The 26,410-nt window shown below is 40.8% G+C and overlaps 1 protein-coding gene across 4 annotated transcripts in view; it reads left to right on the top strand.

The window, feature by feature from the left end:
* Nucleotides 1–535: 535 nt before the first annotated feature.
* eps15l1a (epidermal growth factor receptor pathway substrate 15-like 1a) overlaps nt 536–26,410 on the top strand; it is a 336,507-nt gene continuing 310,632 nt past the window's right edge. For all 4 annotated transcript variants that reach the window (XM_048559812.2, XM_048559811.2, XM_048559814.2 and 1 more), the window contains exon 1: nt 536–623. In XM_048559812.2, coding sequence (XP_048415769.1) covers nt 597–623 — 27 coding nt within the window. In that variant the 5' untranslated portion in view covers nt 536–596. The remainder of the gene's footprint in view (nt 624–26,410) is intronic.

Genomic DNA, 26,410 nt, shown 5'->3' with positions numbered 1-26,410 from the left:
TGATTTTGCTCCACCCATGATACAGGGTAGAAAATTTCAGAATTTTAACAGCGGTCTTGGAACATCGACAAATGCGAAATTAGTGGTGGATGGACTTGCACATACCGCCACGAGGTGTCCGATGCTAAATGTAACCATCACAGTGCACAGCTTGGTGGAAATATTCAAATGCTCAGCAGTGGGGAGATAATAAACGGAGGTAACATTTTAGGTTAACGACCTTTTGTTTGAACACCGAGTATTTCCAGCTTTTTCTGTTTTTGTATCAATGTTCTTTTCTGCTTCTGGATGATTTGTGTATTTGTTATTTTTCGAAGCCGGTTTTTGAGAGTGATGCTTTACTGAGAATGGGACACGCTGCTTCCTCAAGTGGTTCAATGCCTTGACAGCAGCTTCTGGAAACACATGGCAAAAGGCAACATCAATCGGTGCTCGTGCAGCGCGCGCGAACCCCCTTGGTGATCAGGCGGCGCGTCAGGCTCGTCGCCCCGGCTGTGTGCGTGCGCGGACGCCGCCCGTGCGCGCATGCGTTTCACCAACACTCCCAACCACAACCAAAAGCCCGGTCTGAGCGCGGGTGCTGCTCCGCGGCGAAGATGGCGGCGCTTGTTTCTCTCACTCAGGTACCGAGAATGATTCGGCTGCTGGGGTGTTGGTGAGGGAGGGAGAGCCTGGGGGACGGCGGCGGCGGCAGCAGCAGCAGAGGCTGAATCTTCTCCCCGCCGAGGCCCGAAGCCTCTGGAGCGGGGTTTCGTATAATTTCACTGTCAGTGAGAAGGGTAATGGAGAGACGCCTAGGCCGCGGCTGGGGTGAATCCGAGCGGATGAAGGTGGGCGACGGGTGGGAATACGAGGTGGTTGCGAGTCTGAATGGCAAGCCGAGGCTCCCAGCCAGCACCAGCTTTGCAGTAGTTCCAGGAGCCCGCTCCTTCCTCGTCTGTGAATGCAGAGCACGTCCCCTTATTTCCCTTCTCTTACTGTGGCTCGTGAGCATAGGGTCTCCCTCCAACTGCTGTTTGTTTACAGTCAGCCTGCAGTGTGGAGGCTTGGTGGGTCTGTGCTTGCTGCACTGTCTTTCAGTGTTCCAAGCAGAAGCCTGGCATCCCTTCCCTCACATATATAGACTTCCTTAGACATTGCGAAGGCTGGTGCCAGTGTTTGCATCGCCTTCTGTCACATTGGGGCATGGATCTAGAGTTTTCCTGCTGTCTTTCATTCCAGCGGACAGTGTAAGAAATCGAAGTTGTTTGAGAAATTGTTCATAGCCCGAAAGCGCAATGTAGAAGCTTTACAGGGTTTTATTTTCAGCCGACTCCTTTGACGTCTTTTCCTGAATGTGACAACTTGCTGGAATTTCACAGGCACCGTGAACCCCTGAAATGACTCTACTAGTGACCATCCTTCAGATTAGGAAACTGCGTTGGTGATTGTTGTGCTGTGTGACAGGGATGGGTTTTCAGAACTGAGCCTGACATCTATACAAAAAAATCCGCACAAAGTATAAACAACCAGCAGGGGTCACTGGACAATTGTGCGGATCAGGAAACTTGGCTAATGTTTCTTTTTCCTTTGCCTGGAATAATCCTAATAGCTCCATCATGAATATGATTGAGGTTAATTTAGCTTTTGAAGTTTCTGACCATATGTCAGGCAGACAGGCAGTTTGCTATAAGCATGAGACAGGCATTGTAGAGTAAGTACTAATTACAAGAAATATTAGCCCAAGCTAAACCTTCCAACAGTGGATTATGGTCTCAGATGTGCATTGTTCGACGTTGGCAGACGTCTTAAAGGCGATTGAGCATTGCTGCAGTTGGGTCTGTACCAAACAATATCGTTTGTATTTTGGCATTGTAGTGGTCTATGAGAGATTCTCTCTGGTAATATTACTTCGTGAGCTGGGAGCAGTTTTGAGCACAAGAATGTTGTTTCTCACATTTGATATGCAGGATTCACTGTGGAGCTGCAGTTTTGTATTGGTCATGTGGTGCTCTTATATTGATGTATATACACAGCGGCTTGAATTACGAGATGGTAGGTAATAAAGTGAAACTTCTGGATCTTTGGTTATATATCAGTGTTTGATAAAAGCAAATATTGGCAGAATCGGTTTAGGTCGCATTTGCAGGAAGAGAAGCAGTTAATGTTTTAGGCTAACAACCTTTTCAGTATTTACAACTTTTTCTGTTTTTTCCATTCTTGAGATGAGTGTGGGAGAAGCAATTTAGACCCGAATTATTGTTTTCCTGTCAACTAGGAGACTGATTTCCTTGGTGCTGAAGGCAACTTTGGTACATGAAAGATTTTTATACTTGCCGTACTAACTCAAATCATTCTTTCTGTCTGTCCGTGAGGTATATGCAGTTAGAGAGATACTTTTTTAAAATTAATTTTGTGAACTGATTATTTGCCCAGACTGTTGGATTCTGATTCATGTCTGCTGGACCTGGTTTACAAGCTGTGGCGACTTTATGTGTGTGGCTTTTTATTTTCATTGATATCGTCATGCCTATCTTCTGACATATATTACTTCAGATCTGGTGAAACCTTTGTCATTCACTGATGGAAAAGAATTAACAGACTTAACCAACTTGTAATGTTCTTGGTTCTAAGATAGTTGAAAGTTTGTTAGGGCTTGGCCCTGAATTTGTGTTCCATTCAAAGTTATGGAATGTTGTGAATTAAATATACTTGCTTCTGAGGACTACTTCTGAATGTGGAGTAACTTTTTTGTCAGTGCTTTGTGTACATACACATGAGGTAGAGCTTTTGAATCAGTAATGTTTACATTGCTAAAAGAGCACTACTGAATATAGCTAGTAATTTGTATGATATGTATTTGCATTCTATCTTTTCCCTCTAAGCTTGTATATGAAATTTGAGAAGTATATCAATATTTGTTAAAGCTTGTGGAGGAGGTCAGGCAGTTGCAGCATTAAAGCTTGAATCTCCTGCAGTGAGCAATCCAATGCAAAGGCAAGCTGTGAGTGGGAGAAGCAGTTTATACCAGAATTGTTCCACAGTTATATCTCTTGCAATCTGTAACATGCCTCTGGCATGAAATTTGTATTGATATAAAAACTGGTCTAACTAGCACTATGGCTAAGAGTCTGCTGACTTAAACTCGTCAGAATTAGGAGTATTCAGTGGAAGTAAATTGGATGTGGTGTATAAGCTGCAAATTAATGTGTGCATGAGCTATTGTCTGTTGATATAAATGGAATTTGACATCTTAAAAATTCATCATTTTCGTGGATCTTTGACATTTTGAACTCCTGGATGTAGTTTCACATCGCTTACAATATTGGGACAATTTACTCTTTGTTTGGAGATGGTAATTTATTCAAAGAATTCATATGAGATGTTATATTTGAAAGTTCTGTCGTGAGTCAGGTATAAATGTCTGATGTTCAGTGACTGAGAAAGCTTAAATAACATTAGGCTATCCATGTATATCTCCAGGTCTTATGTTATCTAATGGCTTTATAATCCTTCATATTAAGACCATAAGACATAGGAGTGTAAGTAAGGCCATTCGACCCATCGAGTCCACTCTGCCATTTAAATCATGGCTGATGGGCATTTCACCTCCACTTCCCTGCACTCTCCCCGTAGCCCTTTATTCCTTGTGAGAGCAAGAATTTTTCGATCTCTCCCTTGAAGGCATCTAAAGTCCTGGCCTCCGCTGCACTCCGTGGCAATGAATTCCACAAGCCCACCACTCTCTGGCTGAAGAAATGTCATTTCATTTCTGTTTTAAATTTACCCCCTCTAACTCTAAGGCTGTGCCCACGGGTTCTGGTCTCCCCGCCTAACGGAAACAACTTGCCAGCGTCCACCCCTTCTAGGCCATACATTATCTTGTAAGTTTCTATTAGATCTCCCCTCTACCTTCTAAACTCTAATAAGTACAATCCCAGGATCCTTAGCCGTTCATCATACGTTGAACCTACCATTCCAGGGATCATCCGTGTGAATCCCTGCTGGACAGTCTCCAGGGCTAGTATGTCCTTCCTGAGGTGTGGGTCCCAAAATTGGACACAGTATTCTAAATGGGGCCTAACTAGAGCTTTAAAAAGCTTTCAGAAGCACCTCACTGCTTTTATATTCCAACCCTCTTGAGATAAACAGCAACATTACGTTTGCTTTCTTAATCACGGACTCTACCTGCAAGTTAACTTTTAGAGAATTCTGGACCAACACTCCCAGATCCCTTTGTACTTCTGCTTTACGAATTTTCTCACCATTTCGAAAATAGTCCATGCCTGTATTCTTCTTTTCTAAAGTGCAAAACCTCGCATTTGCAACTTCCCAGCAACTTGGTACTTTCGCTGCAAGTACTAAATTGCAGTTGGAATAGGAGAAATCTGTTTGAGTAATTGGGCATTGTGTATGGAGCATGCAACCGCTTTACAGGGAAGGAGCGTTTTGTGTGTGTGTGTGTGCCTGTGTGCAAACCTGATCTTAAAAATGGGCAATAGGGATGATGTGAGTTATATGCAACTTTCTCGAAATGTGGCTCACTGGTTTCTTTGTTTAGCTGCCTGGCCCTTGTATCTGGTCCTGAAAATTGTAGAAACCGATTTAGAGTTTTCATGCATGATCTTGGCATTTAAGCATTCAAACAATGCTAGTTGTGAGAAGACAGCGACTTGTGTTTTAAGTTTTGCTGATTTTGTAAAGATTGTAAGTTCAGTTAAATAAATGGTGAAAATAATTACATTTTGTTATTGAGTTGAAGAACTGCTACAAACCACAGAAATTACTTCTGTTGAGCCTTTGCAGGCTTCTAATTTGTTACCTTTTTTGTGTTTTTCTTTACTGTTTCTCACTGTTCCATTCCTGATGGGAGGGAATCTCACCTTATTTAATATGACAATTACTTAACACTGGAGGGGAAGAGATGTTGACTAAGCAGTCAGATCTTTGCCTGTCTTACTTATTAAACTGTTTTCAAGAGTGTTTTCATTTATACTTTTTCTACATGTATGTCAAGTAAAATCCTAGCAGTGAGTGTATCAGTGTATATTACTTTTTTGTATGCAGGTCATGTTTCAACTGAGATATTTGAAGGAGGGGATGAGAGAGACTTAGGATAGAAAAGTGAGGGAAAATTAAAAGGGAAGGAAAGAAAGAAGGATTTGAGAGGTGGTGACACGTTTAGTGGAATCATTGGGTGAAGGGGAATGTGGAACAGAATTCAGACATGGAAATACAGGAATTTGAAGGGGAAGGAGTAGAGATATATGGTTCATTATTTCAAGCAGATAGTGGGAAACAAAACATACTGGTATATTTTGTTGTCAGTGAGTATAATCTCTTCTAGCTGCCTCTGTCAGTATACCACTATTCAACTCTTAGCTGTTGAAAGAGTAGCTGTCCAAACCTACTGGTTCAGACTGGTCCTGGCAGATGCCAGGTAGAGGGCTCAACAGTTACTGATGTACTTGTGAGGTAAAGAAAAATAACTAAACTGCAACTCTCACTGTACAACTTTTCCCTTCATTTCATCTCTTCGAAATGAATTGACTCCCGTCAGGATTCTTCATTCTGAAGTAAAATTGTTAGACTCAGTGTTAACTCTGATTCTCTTTCCAGCAATGCTACCAAATGTATAGAATTTCTCCAGCACTTTCTATGTTTATTAACTATTTTCCATGACTCCGTATAACAGGAATTGTTGACTGGCTGTTTAGTGGCATCATAGCTAAGTCAAAGTGTCATCAGTGGTCACCTGAACTGAATGTATTTACATCAGGTGAGGTGAGATTGATTGCTCTTGACATCAAGGCCACATTTGACTGAGTGTGGCATCGAGGAGCCTTAGTAACACTTGAGTCAATTGGAATGAGTTGGAAAATTCTGTGCTGGTTGGAGTCACACTTGGCACATAGAAAGATGTTTGTGTTGTTAATGGTCAGTCATTTCAGGTCCAGGACATGTTTTCAGGAGTTCTTCAGAGCAGTATCCTAGGCCCACCTATCTTCGGCTGCTTCATCAATGAACTTCTGTCCACCATAAAGTCAGAAGGGGGATGTTCGTTGACTGCTCAGTGTTCATCACCATTTGCAATGTCTCAGATACTAAAGCAGTCTGTGCCAAAACGTAGCAATATCTGGTCAATATCCAGGTTACAGTTGACAAGTGGCAAGTAACATTCATATTATGCAAGTACCAGACAATGACCATCTCCAACAAAAGCGAATCTAGCCATTGACCCTTGGCATCCAATGGTATTATCATCACTGAATCCCTCACTGTCAACATTCTACGAGGTTACCATTGGCCAGAAATTGAACATATGAGTACTGCGGTTATAGTAGCATGCCAATTGCTAAGAATCATGCAGCAAATAGCTGCAGCACCATCTTCAAGGCACAGGTAATAAGAATGAAGGAATAATTCCCAGATACCGGGGTGACAGCAGTTCCAAAAACACTCAGGACAAAGCAGCCCACTTGATTGGCACCACCTCTACAAACATTCCTGCAACCACTGATGCTTAGCAGCAGTGTGTACCATCTATAAGCAGAAATTCACTAAGGCTCCTCAACACCTTCGAAACCCATGACCACTGTCATGTGGAAGGACATGGGCAGCAGATATAGGAGCACCACCACGTGCAAGTTAATCTACAAGTCACTCTCCTTGTCACTGTCCACTGATTTGGAAATATATCGTTGTTCCTTAAGTGTTGCTGGGTCAAAATTCTGGAACTCCCTTTCCAACTGCTTTGTGGGCCCACACAGCAATTGGATTACAGAAATTCAAGGAGGCAGCTCACCATCACCACCTTGAGGTCAACTAGGAATGGGCAATAAATGCTGGCCTCGCCAGAGTTGCCCATATCCTGTAAATAAATGGGGGAAAAAAAATCACTGGTCGCTTTGGAATTGGTCTGTGTGGGAGCACTGGTTTTTGTGTTTCTTATTCACTGGCGATCAGCTTGATGACCTTTTATTGTTGTGAGTGAAATTAACCAATTGATCAGGAATTTTCTTAAAACAGACAGACATGTTTATATTAGCTCCAACATGGAATTACACCTTATTACTTGGCATTGGATTGGTGGTTGTCTGCACAAGGCAGAATTGAGTACAGGTTTATAAATATTGTACACTTTTGCCTGGCTTTTGGAATTAGGAAGTATTTTGTAGAACTGTCACTTAGGAAAACAACTTGGATAATGAGATTATACAGTGAGTTTTTGTAGATGTTACGATTGTTGTCAAACAAAAATTGGTTCTGAGCCATAGAATAGGATTTTAGAGTAGATGATCAGAAGTGGGGTCAAAAAACGACTTTTTAAGAAGTAAAGATAGGAATAGATATTCACGGTGGTAATTTAAGAAAGAGCTCTGGAAGGATGGCTACTGTCTGGACAGTATGAATTCCAAGCGAGTAGCAAGACATTGCTTCATCAGAAACTCCACTGGTGATGTCCCCTAGCATGATGGCAAAACGTCTGAACAAAAATAAGCCAGCTCGTCGAGCAAATCAACAACCTCATCCACAACCCGATCTATGGATGTTTGCCAATACTTTAAAGGGTTGTTAGTCTGTGGAATTCCCTTTCCTAGAAAATAATGCAGGCTGGGTCATTGAATTTATTCAAAGTTGAGTTGTATAGACAAGGGTGTTGAGACCACAGTCAGGTCATATTAGCCTTATTGAATAGGTTGAAATGCCAGTTGCTTACTCCTACTCTGAAATCAACAGGTTATTACCCACAATTAAGACTCATGGGATTGAGGATAATACGTTTGTGTGGGTTGAGGATTGACTAATGGACAGAAACCAGGGCAGGAATAAGTAGGATGTTTATGGGATAGCAAGCTGGAAGAATGGAGTGCTGCATGAATCAATGCTCGAGCCTAAGCTGTTTACAACCGCTGTTGAAGATGTAGTTAAGGGGCATGTAACGTCTCTTAATAAGATAAGAGTCCAATATTTTGGCGGGGGGGGGGGAGCTGGAATAACATATTAGCACATATAGAGAGCTATATCTTGGACAAGCTCAGTCAGCAGAGCATTAGAATTTAAGGCTGTTGTGGCTCAATGGAAGTGTCCTCCAATAAGGAGGTGCTACCTTGCCCGATCATTTGTCATAACATATTCCAAACTAGCTGATTAAAATAATCATTAGCTATTGAATTCTCTATTCATGCTAATAGAAGATAAGGTTGGGCTAGAGGGATCATTTTCAGAGTAGCAACCTGCAACAAGTGCAGCAATAAGTTCCACAGGTTCACTGTCCTCCGGCTGAAGAAATTCTTCCTAATCTCAATTGTAAAAGGTCATTCGTTCACACTTGATGCTGTGTCCTTGGATCTCATGGAAACATTGTCTTCATGTCTACCCTTTCCCACGCCTCCTGGTATTCTGCAAGTTTTAATGAGATCCCCCTCTTCCTTCTAAATTCTATGGCTTACAGACCCAGACCCAGACCCTCAACCGCTCCTCATGTGACAGCCCTTCATCTCCGGAATCATTCTTGTAAACCTCCTCTGGAATCCTGCCAGGGTCAGCACATTCTTCCTTAGATAGGGTCCCAAAACTGCTCAAAATATCCCAAATGCAATCCGACCAGAGTCTTTTATATCCTGAGTAGGACACGCCTGCTCTTGTATTCTAGTGCTGTCGAAATAAATGCTAAGATTGCACTTGCCTTGCTACCATCACACTTGCCTTCCTAATTGTCAAGTGAAACTGCACGTTAACCTGAAAAGAATCCTGAACTACGCCTCCTAAGTCCCTTTGTACTTCAGATTTCTGAAAACCTTCCCCCATTTAGAAAATAGTCTATGCTTCTATTCTTCCTACCAAAGTGACTAATCTTGAATGTTACAACATTGTACTCCACCTGCCACTTTTTTGCCCACTCTTCAAGCCTGTCCAAGTCCTTCTCCAGCCTCCCCACTTCTGCAACACTACCAGGCCCTCTGTTTACCTTTGCATCTTCTGCAACCAGCCACATCCCCTTTGCGAAGATCCTTCATCTGGATTGTTAATATGTAATGTGAATTGTTGTGGTCTCAACATGGACCCCTGTGGAGCTCTACTAGTCACTGGCTGGCATTCTGAAAAAGACCCTTTATCCCCACTCTCTATATTCTGCCGGTTGGCTAATCTTCTGTGCCTTCGTATGTGGATCTCTAACACCATGGATTCTGAATATCTTGCTAAAATCATTCCTTTGCCCCCACTTCTCACCTTCAGACAACTGCCAAACCTTAAACAGACCTTCATTCACAGCAAATTACCCAGATTTCAGGGCAACTTCGACCACAGTGTGACACAACCTTGCCACGACAACATATGCAAGACAAATTAGATCATCAACATTGATACTTGCATCATGTGGGAAAACCACCAACCACGTTCATCGCAGGCACTTGTGACTCAGCCAGAGGCAACCAATGTTGTTTATCTTGTATGCTACAGGCAAGGATCCCTGAGGCATGGTACATTGGTGAGGCCGTGCAGATGCTATGGTAACAGATAAATTGCCAGACAGGAATATTCCCTCCCCATTGGGAGCACTTTAGCAGTCATGGGCATTCAACCTCCAATCTTCGGATAAGTGTCCTTTTGAGATGCACAACAATGCAGAATCACCGAGCAGAAACTGACAGCCAAGTTCCATACCCATGAAGATGGTGTCAGCTGTGAACTGGGTACATGTTGCGCAACGAGTAACCCCACCATGCTGTTCTCTATTTGGCAGAACCTTCCTTGCTGTCCTGTTTTAACACTGCCACCTTGATAACTTGTTATGATCTCTCTACCTTTAATTAGTTTGTACAGTTTTGGATTATTTGTTACTTTGGTTAGACCCTTGGCATGCAACTCTTTTATATCTATCACATTATTCCAGCCAGTTGGTTTGTCTCCTGCACCACTTTATTTTAATGTTTTGTAATTATCTCTATTCCCCAATTAATTGGATTATGGTCATACCCTTCACTTACTATTCAGCTGTTGACACTTTACTCACTCTGTCTGACACTTTTATCACCTGCAGAGATTTATTATTCGACACTCCACTCACAGCACTTGTATAATCTGTTGATCTCTCTGCCTATAAATTCTGGTGCCTGGATGCTATTCTTCATTTCACCTGATGAAGGCACAGTTCTCTGTAAGCTTGTGACTTCAGATACACCTGGTGCCAATTGACTTCTGACCTTTATCCACCTCAATCCAACTCTGGCACCTCCACATCACAGCAGAGGCCTTCTGGAATTTCAAATAGATTGTGCCCGCTGGCTCTTCTTAATTTAACTTGCTCGTTACCTTCTCCAAGAATTCTAGCAGATTTGTCAAAAATGACGCCCTTGATGAAGCTATACTAACTCGGCCCTATTTTACCATGTACCTCCACAATCGCAGCCTAAATAGTAAACACTTAAAATCTTATCAACAAACTAAAGTCAGCTAACCAGCCTGTAGTTTCCTGTCTTCTGCCCCTCTCTCCAAATAAAAATGGGTGTTACGTTGGCCGTTTTCCAATCCTCCCTGACTTTTGTGATTCTGAATGTTCATGACTAATGCCTCCACAATCTCCTCAATTATCTCCTTCAGAACTCTAGGGTGTAATCCATCTGATCTGGGTGATTTACACACTTTCAGACCTTGCAGCTTCCCCAGCACCACCACCTCTGTGATGGCCACCACACTAACCACTATCCTCTGGATCTGTTGAAGTTCTGTATTGCTATTCAGACCCTATTTTGTAGACTCTTACAGGACTTAACTGAGTCCTGGTGTGAAGCTGTTTCCCTAACCAGTATTTCACCGTCTTTGGAGAATTTAACATTCATACTCATAAGGATACAATTTTCCCTTGTAAACTTAATTTCTTATCCAGTTTCTCGACTGGGATGTCGACTTTCACAGTTCAATAAAACTCCAAAGTCTTGTTGGATCAAGAACTGCCTATCCCTTTCAGTGGATCAACTCTAATGTAGCATATATGTTTTAAGAGAAGACTAGGTAAGTTCATGAAGGAGAAGAGAGTAGGATATCCACACCGAGTTGGATGAAATAAGGAGGAGGCTTGTGTGGAGTATGATTGCTGACATAGAGCTGTTGGGCTTAATGGTCTGGTTCTGTGTTTCTGTTGAATCTGTATTTACTGTTTTAGCAATTTCTTCCAGTTTTTTGTTGTTAGTGAACGTTTGTGCATAAGCATTTTGCCCCAATCCGTTTGTATATGTGAAGTTCAAAATCGATGAGAATCAGTGGCACCATCCCAAATTATAGCGCAAATGTACTGGAATAAAACTAATCGTTAAGACTGGACTTGCTCTTTTTACTGGTGATGATGTATAAGGATGTAAATAAGTAATGACTGAGTGGCATAAAAGCTGACTGAGTATATTGTAGTTGAAAATATTTATGGCAACTTTTCTTTCATTATTGATGTTAAAGTCATGGTGCCGTGGCAGTGCACAATAGTCTTGGACTGTCAGTAATCTCAATACAATTTAGTGTGTGAATTTAGCGTTTTCTAATGAAGGGTCTAGGCCCGAAATGTCAGCTTTTGTGCTCCTTTTGTGCTGCTTGGCCTGCTGTGTTCATCCAGCTCCACACTTTGTTATCTTAGTCTGCGTGTTTGTGTGTGTGTGTGCGTGTTCATGGCACATCTTGTATTGTGAATCTTCTTTAGCCAAAGAAGTTAATTAGAGATACCTTTCCTCTTCCATTCTGGGCACCACTTGTAGAATATGCTTAAAAGTAGTCAGGGTGATTGTATCCTACAGTTCCCTCATTGTGAGGAAGTACTCTATATCCCACAGTAGCCTTCAAGCATCATTTCTATTCAAACTGATTGATCTTTTTTGAAGAGATTACAAACCATTTCCACTCCCCCTCCCATTCTCTAGATGACTTGTCCATCATGGGCCTCCTGCACTGCCACAATGATGCCACCCGAAGGTTGCAGGAACAGCAACTCATATTCCGCCTGGGAACCCTGCAGCCTAATGGTATCAATGTGGACTTCACCAGTTTCAAAATCTCCCCTTCCCCTACTGCATCCCTAAACCAGCCCAGTTCGTCCCCTCCCCCCACTGCACCACACAACCAGCCCAGCTCTTCTTCCCCCCCACCCACCCACCCACCCACCCACCCACTGCATCGCAATACCAGTCCAACCTGTCTCTGCCTCCCTAACCGGTTCTTCCTCTCACCCATCCCTTCCTCCCACCCCAAGCCGCACCCCCATCTACCTACTAACCTCATCCCACCTCCTTGACCTGTCCGTCTTCCCTGGACTGACCTATCCCCACCTATACTCTCTCCACCTATCTTCTTTACTCTCCATCTTCGGTCCGCCTCCCCCTCTCTCCCTATTTATTCCAGTTCCCTCTCCCCATCCCCCTCTCTGATGAAGGGTCCAGGCCCGAAACGTCAGCTTTTGTGCTCCTGAGATGCTGCTTGACCTGCTGTGTTCATCCAGCCTCACATTTTATGATCTTTTTTGAAATTGAGTATGCGTCACTCACTATCTCTCTGTTCATTGTGCTTTTCACTTCACATTTGTTGTCCCTGTCATTTTTGCACAATGTGTCTGTAGCAACAGGTCTTTTTTTTGTCCATGGGTCTCGTCAATTGCATTTGTTGCAAGCTGAACATCTTTTCTTTAGACCTGAGCTGTAAGAAGTTTGGGATCTAGGGAAGATTTAGGAGGCCCATAAAGTTTACTTAATGCATAAATTCCCATCTTGGACAACAACGCAGTTGACTCTCTGTTTCATTGGTGTCCGGGTAACATTTTATAATTGTATTACTTATCGTTGGAAATGCTCTACCTGACTTGCTATGTTATCCTAACTTCCTGATTTTTTTATAAAAAAAATACAGAATTAGGAATGAACTAAAGGATTTTTTGGCTAATTTGATTACTATAAAGCTGTGTTTCTTAGTTTTTAAAAACAAAGAAAATAATGCGAACAGATAGGATATTTACACAGATTGCAGGAAGTATACCATGAGAACCATAACACTTCCGCAGCTTCTAGTCTCTTTGTGAAGAGAACAACTTAATCATAAGGCTGGGGCATAAATCTACTTTTTGGTGTACAGATGTAAAATACTTCCAAAATTTATCTATAAAATAACTTTGCAAGTTAAATTAAAGTGTGATACTGTCAAACCTACGGCCCCTGGTTATACAGCACTATAAAGGGCAAGATAAAGCAGAAAAACAGAGTTTGTGACAATCTCAAAAAAAAAGGGAACTTAAGAGGGGTGTAGAAGGTAGAAGGGTAAGGTGAAAAAGGAAATTTAGAGAAACAGAGAGCATACAAAAAACAATTGACCTGTATAATTAAGGAAAATCCAAAGAAATTTTATCAGCACTTTATGAGCCAAGATGATTAAGGAACAAGCTTGAGACCTACCAGGTGTATTTAGTAACATGTACATGGATGCAGAAGATGTGGGCAGGTTTTTGAGCAAGTGTTTTGTTTCTTGCCTTCATAAAGGAAAAGGTTGATGTAGATATCCTCGTTAAAGAGGAGGAATGTGAAGTATTAGACAAAATAAGGAGAATGAGAATGAGAAGGGGAAATATGGGGCGATTGATCACCTTGAAGGTGGATAAATACGAAGGCCAGGTGAATTGTATCTTAGGCTTTTAAAGGAAGCTTGGGAGGAAGTAACTGGTACTCTGGGAATCATTTTTCAATTTGTACTAGATACAAGTGAGGTATAAAATGATTAGAGGTCTACAAAGGTTGTGCCATGTTACAAAAAGGCTGTGAGGAGTAGTTTGAATAATTATAGGCTGGCCAGTCGTCCCTCTGGTGATCCAATTACTGAGGGATATGATTAATTGTTTCTTAGAAAGGCATTGTTTAATTGGGGATAGTTAGCACAGTTTTATTGAAAGTTGTGTTAATTTGCTTTTGAATTATCTGTGGAAAAACTCATTTTTTTTTTGAGGGCGATACAATGGATTTTGTCTACCTAGATTTTAGTAAGTCATTTAAGAAGGACTTGCATGGCAGTCTGGTTAGAAAAATGAAAGCCCATGAGAACAGGGGAATGTTGTGAGTTGGATCCAGAATTGGCTTAGTGACCGGAAATGAATGTTAACGGCGCACAGTGCTTTTGTGAATGGAAAATGGTTTCTCGTGGTGTTCCACAGGGCTCGGTGTTGGCACCTTTTGCTGCTTATTGAATATATTAATTGTTTTGATTTAAATGTGAAAGACATGATTTGGGCTTCGTTAGCTCAGTTGGCTGGACTGGAAGTTTGTGGTTCAGTGTGTGCAAACAACTGGGTTAATTTCACACTTGCTGTGGTCACCGTGAAGATCTATTCCTTAAGCCTTTGGTGTGGTGATCTTCAGGTTAAACTCACCACAGTCTGTTCTCTCACTAGAAAATGATGACCCTCTTGGACTATGATGGTGTTCACTTTCTTTTAAATACGAGAAGGGCAAACGTAGAAGAATATTTCTAAGGCTTGAAAGTTGTTGCCTTCAAAACAAAGGCGTCTGCGGGATGTGGCTTAATTGACATGTATAAAATAATGACAGATTGGAACAGTGAACAAGGAAAAGACCTGTTTGCAGAGATCAATTTACCAGGGGTGCAGATTTAAAATGATTGGTAGAAGGATTAGAATAGATATGAGGAAAAAATATTTTCATTAGACGAGGGATGGTGGGAGTCTGTAAATCAGTATCCAGTTTGGTGGTTAAAATGGTAACACTTAACTCATTTAAAAGGAATCTGAACCTGCGTAACCTGCAAGGTTTGGGACCAAGTACTGGAAAGTAGGACAGATTGGGTGGCTAATTTATTCAGCAGGCACAGGTGCAGGCTGAACAGCCTCTTTCTGTGCCATAACTTTCTTATGGTTCTATTAATAGACAAAATTTATAGCGAAAAGATGGAGAATACTGGCACGACTCTGAGCGAACTCCATTGAAAGTAAAGCTTTCATCTCTTTCCAAACATGAACAAACTGATTGAACTATTCCAGTGATGAAATAAAAGTGAAGTGCTGACAAAACTCAGTAAATCTGACAGCATCTGTGGAGAGAGAAACCATGTGAGCATTGTCTTCAGAGTCAAGAAGAGTTGGACTCAGAAGTATGAAATCTGTTTCTCCCTTTAAGGATGCTGTCAGACTTCCTCCAACACGGGTTTTATTTCAGATTTCCATCAGCTGAGGTACAGCATAAGAGCAGGCCCACTATGATACCATTCTAAACTAATCCAGCACATGAGTTGTCTCTGAACTCTTAGCAAGTCCCATTCACTCACTTATATACATTAGTTCCTAGTCTAGAAATCCTATGCTTTTTAAAAAAAACTCATCTCGTTTTTAGATCTCTGCATGGCCTTGCTGCCCCCTACCTGTTTATCCTCTGACAATGTTATAACCCTTAGATCTCTATGCTTGTTGAGTTCTTGAGTCCATGACTTTTTACTTCATACCACTAGGTAACTGCCTTCACTATCTAAACTGTAATTTTCAAAATTCCCTCTGGAAAACTATTCCCCCCCCTGCAACCCCATCCCTCATTCTTTTTAAGTTGCATTTTAAAACCCACTTCAATGATCTCATCACCTGTTTAGTGTCTCCCTTGGTTTCATGTAATTTTTTAATCCAGTTGCACTGCTCGAGTTGTCTTGGGGCGTTGTATGTGGATGATACATAAATACAACATGTTACAGCTTCAGAACACAAGTACAGTGTGACTCTGGAATTGACCTTCTGTTAGTCTCCATGCGATGGGGAAATGACTTTGAGTTAGTCCAAAAGGCTGAAGGTTGATGAATCATTGGCCTCAGTTATTTATTAAATTAAAAATGCCCATCAACCCTAATCAGGCTTTAAAATATTAAAGCTTCCTTGAGCTCATTGGGCAAGTGCCCACCCTCCACCAAATTACAGAGCTGGAAGCCCTCATTTTTGGATCCAATTTGAAATCAAAAAGCCAGGGTTTTGTTGTTTACTATTTGTATCCCTGGCTGGAAGGAAGGTCATCAACCCGTGACTATTGTTAGAAAATGCAAGAATATCGAATTCAACTGGTCAAAAGATAAGGCTTGATTGTGAAGTTATCTGGGGTGATTGAAAAAATTGTTGATTAGTCTAATGTTAAAAAGAGTAACTAGTTGGATGTTGTTCAATTTTGTGGAACAGTAGCAACTTGTAGAAATAAGCACAAGGTTAGAACCTTGAGAAGTGGAGGCAAATAAATTAGATGAAATAACAATGATCTACAGGACATTTATCTGGAGTAATTATAGTAATATGTAAGATATATAGTGCTGAACTGCCATTTGGCTCAATCACTCCATACTTGTGTTAATACTCCACCATTCCTCCAAATTTTCTTATTTAAATCGACTCCTTCCCTCCTTCGTATCATACTAATTTCCTTTTAAATGCTTCAGTCCTAGTGGCTTTAACTACTCCCCATGCTAACAGGCTCCACTTTTATTGGTCTTTGAGTGAAAAAGCTTCTTCTGAATTTTCTTATTCCTCTTAAAATCTGTCTAATTACAGAGAGTTGGACCAAAATTACTACAATATGAATCACTGCATTTTGTACCACCAGAATCCCAGATTTACTTCATTTTATTGTAAGGAAGCAGAGTATCTGTTAAATTTCTTGTTGACATAACAATTAATAAAGTTAACTTTTCCTGTATTGGAAAACCAGGTGGAACTAGATTGCTTTTACTTTGTTCTAAAGAATCCTAAGCCTTTTTTTTGTCTCTTTAGTAATTGCTGACTCAGACTTGGTTGTCAGTCATTTAAAAAAGTCTTGTACTCTAAGAAATTTACTCTATGAATAAATCCTGGCTTTCTTGCTTTATTCGGCAGTTCCCCTTGTAATTTCATAATCTTGTTACATTTCTGGAAAAATTCTACCTGACTTGCCACCTTTTCTGTAGTTTTTTAAAAAAAGTTGGAACAATAGAAGCAGCCTGGATGAATGTGGTCAGCTCTCTCAGTCCAGGATTTCTTGTTTTTTTTTTAGATTTTAGATTTGGTATAAGTTGCTGGTATTTTTATGAAGTAGAAACTGTTTCTGCTCCTCTCAATTGCAGCAAAAGCTGGAGGTTCTCTTCCTAGGCTGCTGGATTACATGTGACAAAATCTGTTTTCTGCATTTGCCTTTTTTGGCAAGGGGTGTGTTTGAGATGTCACTGTATTGGAGCAGTTAATTAGTAATAGTTATTGTATCTATTATTCTGTGAGGCTTTCCAGTAGAGTTAAGTTATTCTAAGTTCTTTTTCCTTTTGATTTGTTTTTAACTACAGTCCTTTCTGCTATAACAAGGTAGTTGCGCTCTTGTGCGAGTTTGTGCAATAGAAAATTGCACAATTAAAATAACAGGGCATATGGAAAAAAATAGGGACAGACCACCAAAAATATTACTCAAAATCAAAATAAATGTAGCAGTTTGTACCTAACATAGGCCAGCACGGTTTAAATAAATGTTAAATTCATATCTAGTAATAAAATAATACAGTAAGTTTAACACTTTACCTTGAAAATATTTGAAGATAGTTTGATGGGGGGAGGAGGGTGGTTTTGAGGTAGCTGAGTTGTTAAGACGGGGGCTGCGGGTCATCACTGTCATTATCATTATCATCATCATCACGTTTAGGTGCTGTTGTGGTTGTGGGGTTAAGTCAAAAAAAATTAATCCAGAAGGAGATGACTGTGGTTCATAGTCTTCTGATTGTGTTTTTGGTGATTGGCTTAAAAAAAGGCATCTAGTTTTTGCTGCTTTGCCATTTTTCTTTCATGAAGCAGCTGTTTATAGGTTGCCAGATAAGACCTTATTCCAAAAACTGCTATCCTGCTGCCTTCTGCATTGTAATCTTTGTCTTCCAAGAGCTGCAACCGTTTCTCAACCTCCCTCCGGATAGAAGACAGAAGGGAAGTGGAAAGCTGTCGTAGTGCTGCATCCTGGACTACTACTTCTTCATCTCCAGATTCCATTTCCTCCTCAGCAACAAGTTGTTGTAGATCAGCTGTGGAGAGGTATTCCCAATGGGTCTCAACATCCTCGCTCGCCACTTCTTAACATCCAACATGCTTTGCAAGATCAACACAATGTTCTTTGATTCTTGGGAGCTCCTCTGACAGTTCAAATCCTTTAAAATCATGAATAAAAAATGGAAAAAGCTTTTGCCAAACTTCATGCAAACAGTCCTTACTGACATTACCTCAGGACTCCACATTAAAGTCAAATGCATTCTTGATGTTCAAGCTGTTCCAAAATTGAAGAATCCCATCCTTTATAATCGCCCTCAGTAGTTCCGCCAGCATTTTAAATGTATGCCTTAAATAATAAGCTTTAAAAGCTTTTGCTATTACACCCTAGTCCATGGGTTGAAGGAGAGAGATTGTGTTTGGAGGTAACCATATCAAAGTGCTATTTCTAGAAAGCTCAGCAATAGAATGGGAGAATGGCTTGGCTCATTATCCAGAATGAGGAGAATTTTGAAATCAATTTTTTTCCTTGCAATAATTTTTAAAACCATTTTCAAAAACATATTTGCCTTGTCATCCAACCTCTCTCGCTTGACCTAAAGTAGACTCCTAAAATAGACTTTCAAAGATAACCTTTCAAGGCTTGTGGGTTGGCAGAGTGGTACACCAATACATGCTTAAGCTTTAAGTCTCCACTAGCATTTGGCATTTAACAGCACTGTCATACGATCCTTTACAACCTTAAAGCCTAGAGTGTGTGCTACATTCTTAGAAATGTAAGTTCTTGATAGCATTCGCTTCCAGTATAAACCTGTCTCATCCAAATTGAAAATTTGACCTAAGTTGTATCCTTCTTCCTCAATCAATTTTTTCACTATGGCAGGAAATGTCATTGCACATTCCTCGTTTGCACTGGCTGCTTTGCCATATAACTTAATGTTATGAAAAGCATCGTGGTCCTTATAACCAGCAAACCAACTACTATTAGCACCAAAGGCAGGCATATCTGCAGGATTTTCAGCTTTTTTTCCTCTAGGTCTTCATAATTGATAAGGTTTTCTCTTTTTTGGTGCAAAAAGCTGATCACAGATTGCTTTTTCGTTTGATCTTCTATCCATGCACCCAGAAGCTGCTCCATCTTCTCAATTTTCTTTGGACATGATCTCTCAGATTCACTACTCTGGTTTCTTCCAGCTATACAGCTTGCTTTAATTTTTTCTGCACTGCCTCGAATGATGTGTGACATAAACTCCTTTATTCCTGTTGCACAAACAACATCACATTCTTTCATTACATTCAAATGCTTTATAACGTCTAGCTTCTCCAAGTGTTTATAGCCTATCTTTATCTTCACCAGAACGCTTCTTTGTAAACTTTCTTGTTACTTTGTGCTCCTATACTAATGGATGACACAGCATAATTTGCAAAAAAACCCAAAAATTATGGAATACTTCTTGAAAAGCACTTCACAACAAAGCACGTAAATGGACTGAACATGTGATGTCGACGTGCAGACTTTGTTGGCGTAAACATTTTATTCCTGCATGCACTACAACTCTTAAAGTGTTCGTGGTGGAATTGCATAATAGCCAACACACTAATGTGAAAATTTGCATTTTACGAATAGCATTCATCAATTACATTACAGCCAATTCGCCTTAATGAAACATCCGTAATAACAGAAAGGACTGGATAATGTTTAAATGTGTTTTGCACTGCTCGCCGACGAAAACACATAGCAATGAGTACAAACTGACCTGACACCGCAACTAGGCAACAAAATTCTCCACACGCTAAAAAGACTTAAACAGACAGGACAGATCAACAAAGCAGACTTCTTAAGAATGAACCCCGAGGGGACCAACACAACCCGATTCTACAGCCTTCTGAAAGTGCACAAGCCAGAAGTACCCCTTAGACCCATAGTCTCCCTACCAGGCACTCCATCACACAGATTAGCCAAGGAACTACAAAGGAGACTCAGGCACCTAGTCAACAAGCCACCCCACTCAATCCCCTCAGCCCAAGAATTCCTCAACTCCATCAAAAACATAAGGATAGATAATGAGGAGACCATGATATTGTTTGATGTCATTGCCCCATTTACATCACTAGACATACCACTAGCAAGGGAAACAATGACAACACGACAGGATCACGAACAAGACCCCAGTGAAACCATCTCCACATTCAACATGCTCAAATTACTGGACCTATGCCTCACCACCCAATTGACTTTCAACGGCCAAACATACAAACAAATCAACGGGACACCCACGGGATTGCCTGTCTCCAGATCCATAGCAGAGGCAGTGATGCAAAAGACCAGAAAGGATGGCCCTTCTGCAAATCCACCAAAACTGGATACGCTATGTGGACGACACCTTTGTCATCATTAAACGGACCAACTAGAGGAGACACACAAACTTAAAAAAAACACCCTCACTGGAATAAAATTCGCCAGAGAGGAGGAGAAGAACAAACAGCTCCCATTCCTGGACGTCATGGTATAGTGCAAGACAAATGGGGAACTCCAAATGAAAGTACACAGAAAAGCCGCGCACACAGACCAGGTACTGAACCTCAAAAGGAACCATCCAAGCACACACAAACGAAACTGTGTGCGAACACTGTTTAAATGGGCAACAACACACAACTACGCCAAGTGGAAGGAGAATACCTCTTCCAGGTTTTCAAGGATAATGGATATCTGAAAAACTGGGTCAGAAGATGCCTACACAAACAACATCAGGAACATAGTACACGCCCTGACACTACCATCTCACTACCCTACATCAGGAACACATCAGAACTAACTGCATGACTGCTATGACTGCTGGGCATCAGAGTGGCACACAAGCCCACATTTTTTTTTAGAACATTACAGCATAGTACAGGCCCTTCGGCCCTCGATGTTGTGCCGACCTGTCATACCAATCTGAAGCCCATCAACCCTAAGACAACTGCTCACCCGAACTAAAGACCCCCTCCCTGTCGTGGACGGGACCAATGTCATCTGACAGGACCAAGATCCCCTGCAGAGACCGTGAGAAACACTGCATCGGACAAACAGGAAGGAAACTTGCAACAAGGGTCCACGGACACCAACTGGCTACAAAAAGACACAAGTAATACTGACTCATCTCAATCCATGGCGATAAAGAGAATCACTAATTCGAATGGGACAGCACCAAAATCCTGGGGCAAGCTAAGCAGAGATAGGCACAGGTATTCCTAGAAGCCTGGCCCTCCATGAAGCAAGCCATTAATAAACCATAGAATTCATTCCCATATACACTCCACTATGAAGGAAAACCAGAAATGGGGCAATCCAGCTCAACAGACTCCAGGATTTCAAAACCAGGTGGGAAAACACACCAACGCTTCATTGGAGGCTGCACCGAGGATGTTACCCAATATGGTAACGAAACATCTGTGGAACAACAAACCAGCTCGGCGAACCAACCAACCTCAACACCCACAACCCAAGCTACAAACCTACTCCAAAACCTTAGACTTTCTTAAAATGCTTTGAGAAGATCTGGTTGGTTCCATAACACCCTTAAAATCTAAACCTGTGTCCATCTTCTTTTGTGGTCAAGAATTCCACAGGTTCACTATCCTTTTGAAAGAAGAAATGTTTCCGTATCTCAAATAGCCTACCCTGAATCCTGAGACTGCCTCCCCCTCGAATTGGGAGGCGGTGGCCTAGTGTTATTATCGCTGACCTGTTAATTCAGAGACCCGGATAATGTCTGGGGACCCAGGTTTGAAACTCACCACTGCAGATTGAGGCATTTGAATTCAATAAATCTCTGAAATTAAGGATTGAATTATGACATGAATCCATTGTCGATTGTTGGGGGAATAAAAACCCATCTGGCTTGCTATTTTCCTTTTTAAAGAAGGAAACTGCCATCCTTACCCAATTTGGCCTACATGTGACTCCAGACCTACAGCAATGTGGTTGACTCTTAACCGCCCCCTGCGCAATTAGGGATGGGTAATAAATGCTGCCGAGCCAGCGACACCCTCATCCCATTAATGAATAAAGAATTAAAAGGTTTCAGTCTTCTCAACTAGACTAATCATAATCCCTGCATCTTGCCTATCCAGCCCTGTTAGAATTGTATGTACATTTCAATCAGGTTTCCTCTCATTCTTCTAAACTTTAGTGAATACAGGCCAAATTCTCGTTTTATGAGAGTCCTGACATCCCTGGTATCATCCTGGTGAACCTCCGGTCACTCCCTCTACGAAGAGTATATCCGATCTTAAATACCAGTTGCCTTCCTAATTGCTATTTATTTCCATGGACTGGTGTACAAGGGTACCCAAATCCATTTGTATATCCACGTTTCCCAATGTATCACCATTTAATTTAACACTTTTTCCTTTGTTTTTTTTAAACCCTGAAGTGTATAACTTCACATGTAGTCATGTTGTACTGCACCTGCCGTGTAGTTGCCCTCTCAAACAACTTGTCTAAATCACCTTGAAGCCTCCTTGCATCCTCCTCACAACTCTCAATCCCACTTGGTTTTGTGTTGTGTATCTGGTTTCTGAATGATCTATTTTGTCCTTATTTCAGTCAGTACGCTGAAATTTGGTCTGGCCACTGGCCTTTTTCACTTTTACTTTATTTACCCTTCAATGCCTTTTCTGGGAGAGGGACACAAGGGGACAGAAACTTTGCTTCAAACTGATGATGAGATGATGTGCTTCAACATAAAGTCTAGTCTTTTACACTGGTGTTGCAATTGTTTGGCTGCTGTATACTGTATAGAGAGAAAGGGGACAAATTCAGTCCAGTATTTCAGTTGGAGGTTCATTGTCGTGAATGTTAAGAACCTAAGGACAGGAGTATGCCATTCAACCCCTCAAGCCTGTTCTACCATTTAAAGAGATCATGATTGATCTGCAGTCTAGCTGGATATACTTAGCCTTGGCCCATATCCCTTAATACCTTTGTTTACCAGCAAATTAACTATCTCATTTAAAACTAACAACTGGTCTAGTGTCACCTGCAATTTGTAAAGAAAGCTCCAAACCTCTACCACCCTTTGTGCGTAGAAGTACTTCGTATCATCGGTCTTGAATGTCCCTCATTCTCAGACTGTGTCCCCAGTTCTAGAATCTCTAATCAGTGAAAATATTTTAACTGCCCTGTCTTTTCTTGTTAATATCTTGAAGACTTTGATCAGATCACCCCTTAACCCTCTAAATTCTAGAGAACACAGGCCTAAATAATATAATCTCTCCTCAACTTAATCCCTGAACTCAAGGTATTTTTCTTATGAACTTACTTTGTACTTCCTCTGCGACTAATCTAAGGTGTAGTGCCCAAATCAACTCTCGGTATTCCAAGTGGGATTTGACCAGAGTTTTGTATGACTTCAGTATAACTTGTGCATTCTCGTGCTCCATCTTCTAGATATAAAGACCAGCATGCAGTTAACCACCATGATTATTTTCTGGACCTGCTCATGGAAATTTCATGATCTATGCACTTGAACCCTCAGGCCTGTTAAATCATCTGCCGTATTTAACTTCATACCACCGAGAAAGTACCATGATTGGTCCAAAATGGATACCCTTACACTTGCTTACATTGAATTCCATCTGTCACAGTTTTGCCTATTCACCTAGTCAATCAATGTCCCTTTATAATTTTATGTTGTCATCTCCAATGTCTATAATACTGTCTAACTTTTATCATCACATTTGGATATATGACTTTGTGTCATTGTCTAATAGATCCTTGTGGCACCACTGGTCTCATCCTGCTAGTTTTAATAACCACTCATTATTCCTACTTTCTGTCACCTGCCATTGTCAGTAATTTCTCCTCAGTTCCATGGGTTTCTGCCTTGGCTAACAATCCCTTATGGTAGGACTTGCAGATGTAATCAACATACATAGCTGTTAGCCCACTAGTCACCTCTTGGAAAAATTAAATGTGATTCGTCAGGCATGATCTACCCATCATGAGACCATGCTGTGTTTTCCTCAATAATTGAAAATCTTCAAGGTGTTCAGTCACTCCCATCCTTGATTATCAATTCCAGTATTTTCCCCATGACAGATGTTAGGCTAATGGTCTGTATCCCTATTTTCTTTAAAGTCCTTGGGTGGAAACACTCTGTTCCTGGGGATTTATCACTCTCTTGATTTCCATTCTTTTCCTTATTATTGATGTTTTACTTATGTTAATTCTATGCGGTCACTATTCCTGATCCACTGTTGATTTCCTTGGGACCTCTGGCAAGCTATCCTGCTTTTCTACTGTAAATATTGAGGCAAAGTAGTTATTCAGTATGTCTCCTGTTTACCCATAATCATTGACATTATTCTCACTTACAGTCTTTATTGAGTCAGTGTTGTTCATGATCGTTTGCTTTCTGTTTTATGTAACTGTTAGCAGAGTTCCTGAGGCTGAATGACATCCTTCTGTTCCCTCTTTCATTGTCTCCTATTTTGTGTTTACTTGATTAAATTTCAAGATCTTAACCTTGAAGTTGTATAAATTTTCCTGTGAAATAAATTACTATGTTTGGAATTGGAGTCTTTCATACAAATTGTAGCTGATGTACAATGTGCAAAGATATATGAATGGTTTCACTGTACTTTTGCCAATGTTTCAGTTTCTTGCACAACTGTTTAAAACTATGTGTAACAACTTACATTTGTATAGACTCATAAATATACAAATATGCCAAATATGCTTCAAAGGATTGAGAATAAAACAGGTGCTAAGTGAAATATAATGAATTTCTTCTCTGTTGATTTCATATTCTTTGTTTAGATATGGTGATTTGGCTCTGGATCTTAATTATGTTGCTCTGAATATATAATGTGCTCTCCTACTGCCTGTGATCATTATAGAACATAGATCAATACAGCGCAGAACAGACCCTTCAGCCCTCGATGTTGTGCCGACCTGTGAACTAATCTAACCCCCTCCCCCTACACTATCCCATCATCATCCATATGCTTATCCAAGGACCGTTTAAATGCCCCTAATGTGGCTGAGTTCACTACGTTGGCAGGCAGGGTGTTCCACGCCCTTACCACTCTGAGTAAAGAACCTGCCTCTGGTGAATGTTTCTAACTCAGTGTATATTCCAATTAATTAATTCAACAGCAGTGAGTTTAAAATTAAAGAATATTATTTTCTCATGCTTACCCCAAAATAAGGCAACATCATCTAATTGATCTCTCACCTATATGCACTTCACATTGCTTACAGATAAGTAGAGATCGCAGTTAACTCATTCTCTGATAATTTCCGGTGTCACATATTAGGCCTGTGGCTTCTGGAATGGATTTGATGCTTTGAAGTTGAAATAATGGTCTTGTAAAATGAAATGTTTGCTTAGCAAGTTGTGAGGTCAGTTATTTATATTTGAATTTGAGTTTTTTGTCAGGTGAAATTTGAAGCTGGAACAGTGAAGTATTTTGGCTGCTTGATGTCTTGTAGCTAGCTACCAAGTTAGGTTCAAGACTGGCGAGATGATTTGATGGTTCTGTTGGATCTGTCTACAAAAAGATCTTAGCTGATCTTTAAAGCAGATTTAAAACAAAAGGGTTCTCTTACCATGTGGCGTTTCACAAGGACTTTACCCTCAAGTTTTAAAAGAAAAGACAAGTGAGAGAGTTGATATTTGGTTTTAATTTTCTAAAATTCCCAAGATTCTTGGAAGATTTCTTTTCCAAAGTAAAATAGTCAGTGTAACTCCTTCATTCAAAAGGGAAGGGAGACAAAAAAGGGAAAATCACAAGTCAGTAAACTTAACACCTTGACATTGGAAAACGAAGAACATTTGGACCGGTACATGGAAAGGAAAGGTTTAGAGGGATGTGGGACAAACGCAGCAAATGAGACTAGTTCAGTTTGGGAAACCAGGTCAGCGTGGATTAGTTGGGCTGAAGGGCTTGTTTCCATGCAGTATGATTCTATGAAAGATATACTGGCGTTGAGGTAGTCACAGAAGGTTCAGTAGGACGGTACCAGGCATGGAGAGACTGTCTTATGAGTAGATGTTGAGTAGATTTAGCCTGTTCTCATTGAAATACAGATGAATGAGAAGCAATCTTACTGAGACACATAAGATGCTTATGAAATTTGACAGAGTAGATGCAGAATGATTGATGACCCTTGTTGGAGAGTCTCAGTCCAGAGGGAATAATTTTAGAATAAGGGGTCACACATTTAATTTCTTCTTTCAGATTGTTGTGAATCTTTGGCTTTCTTTACCACAGAGGGCTGTTGAAGCTGGGTCATGAACCTATTCAAGACTGAGAGATTTTTAATCAGTAAGGGAATTGAGGGTTATATGAAAAAGGCAGGAAGGTGCAGTTGAGGATTATTAGATCAGTCTTGATCTCATTGAATGGTGGAGCCGGCTGGCAGGGCTGAATTGCCTACTTCTG

The sequence above is a fragment of the Stegostoma tigrinum genome, chromosome 30 (assembly GCF_030684315.1).
Source record: "Stegostoma tigrinum isolate sSteTig4 chromosome 30, sSteTig4.hap1, whole genome shotgun sequence".
NCBI lineage: Eukaryota > Metazoa > Chordata > Chondrichthyes > Orectolobiformes > Stegostomatidae > Stegostoma > Stegostoma tigrinum.
This window is presented reverse-complemented; position numbering and strand designations above follow the sequence as displayed.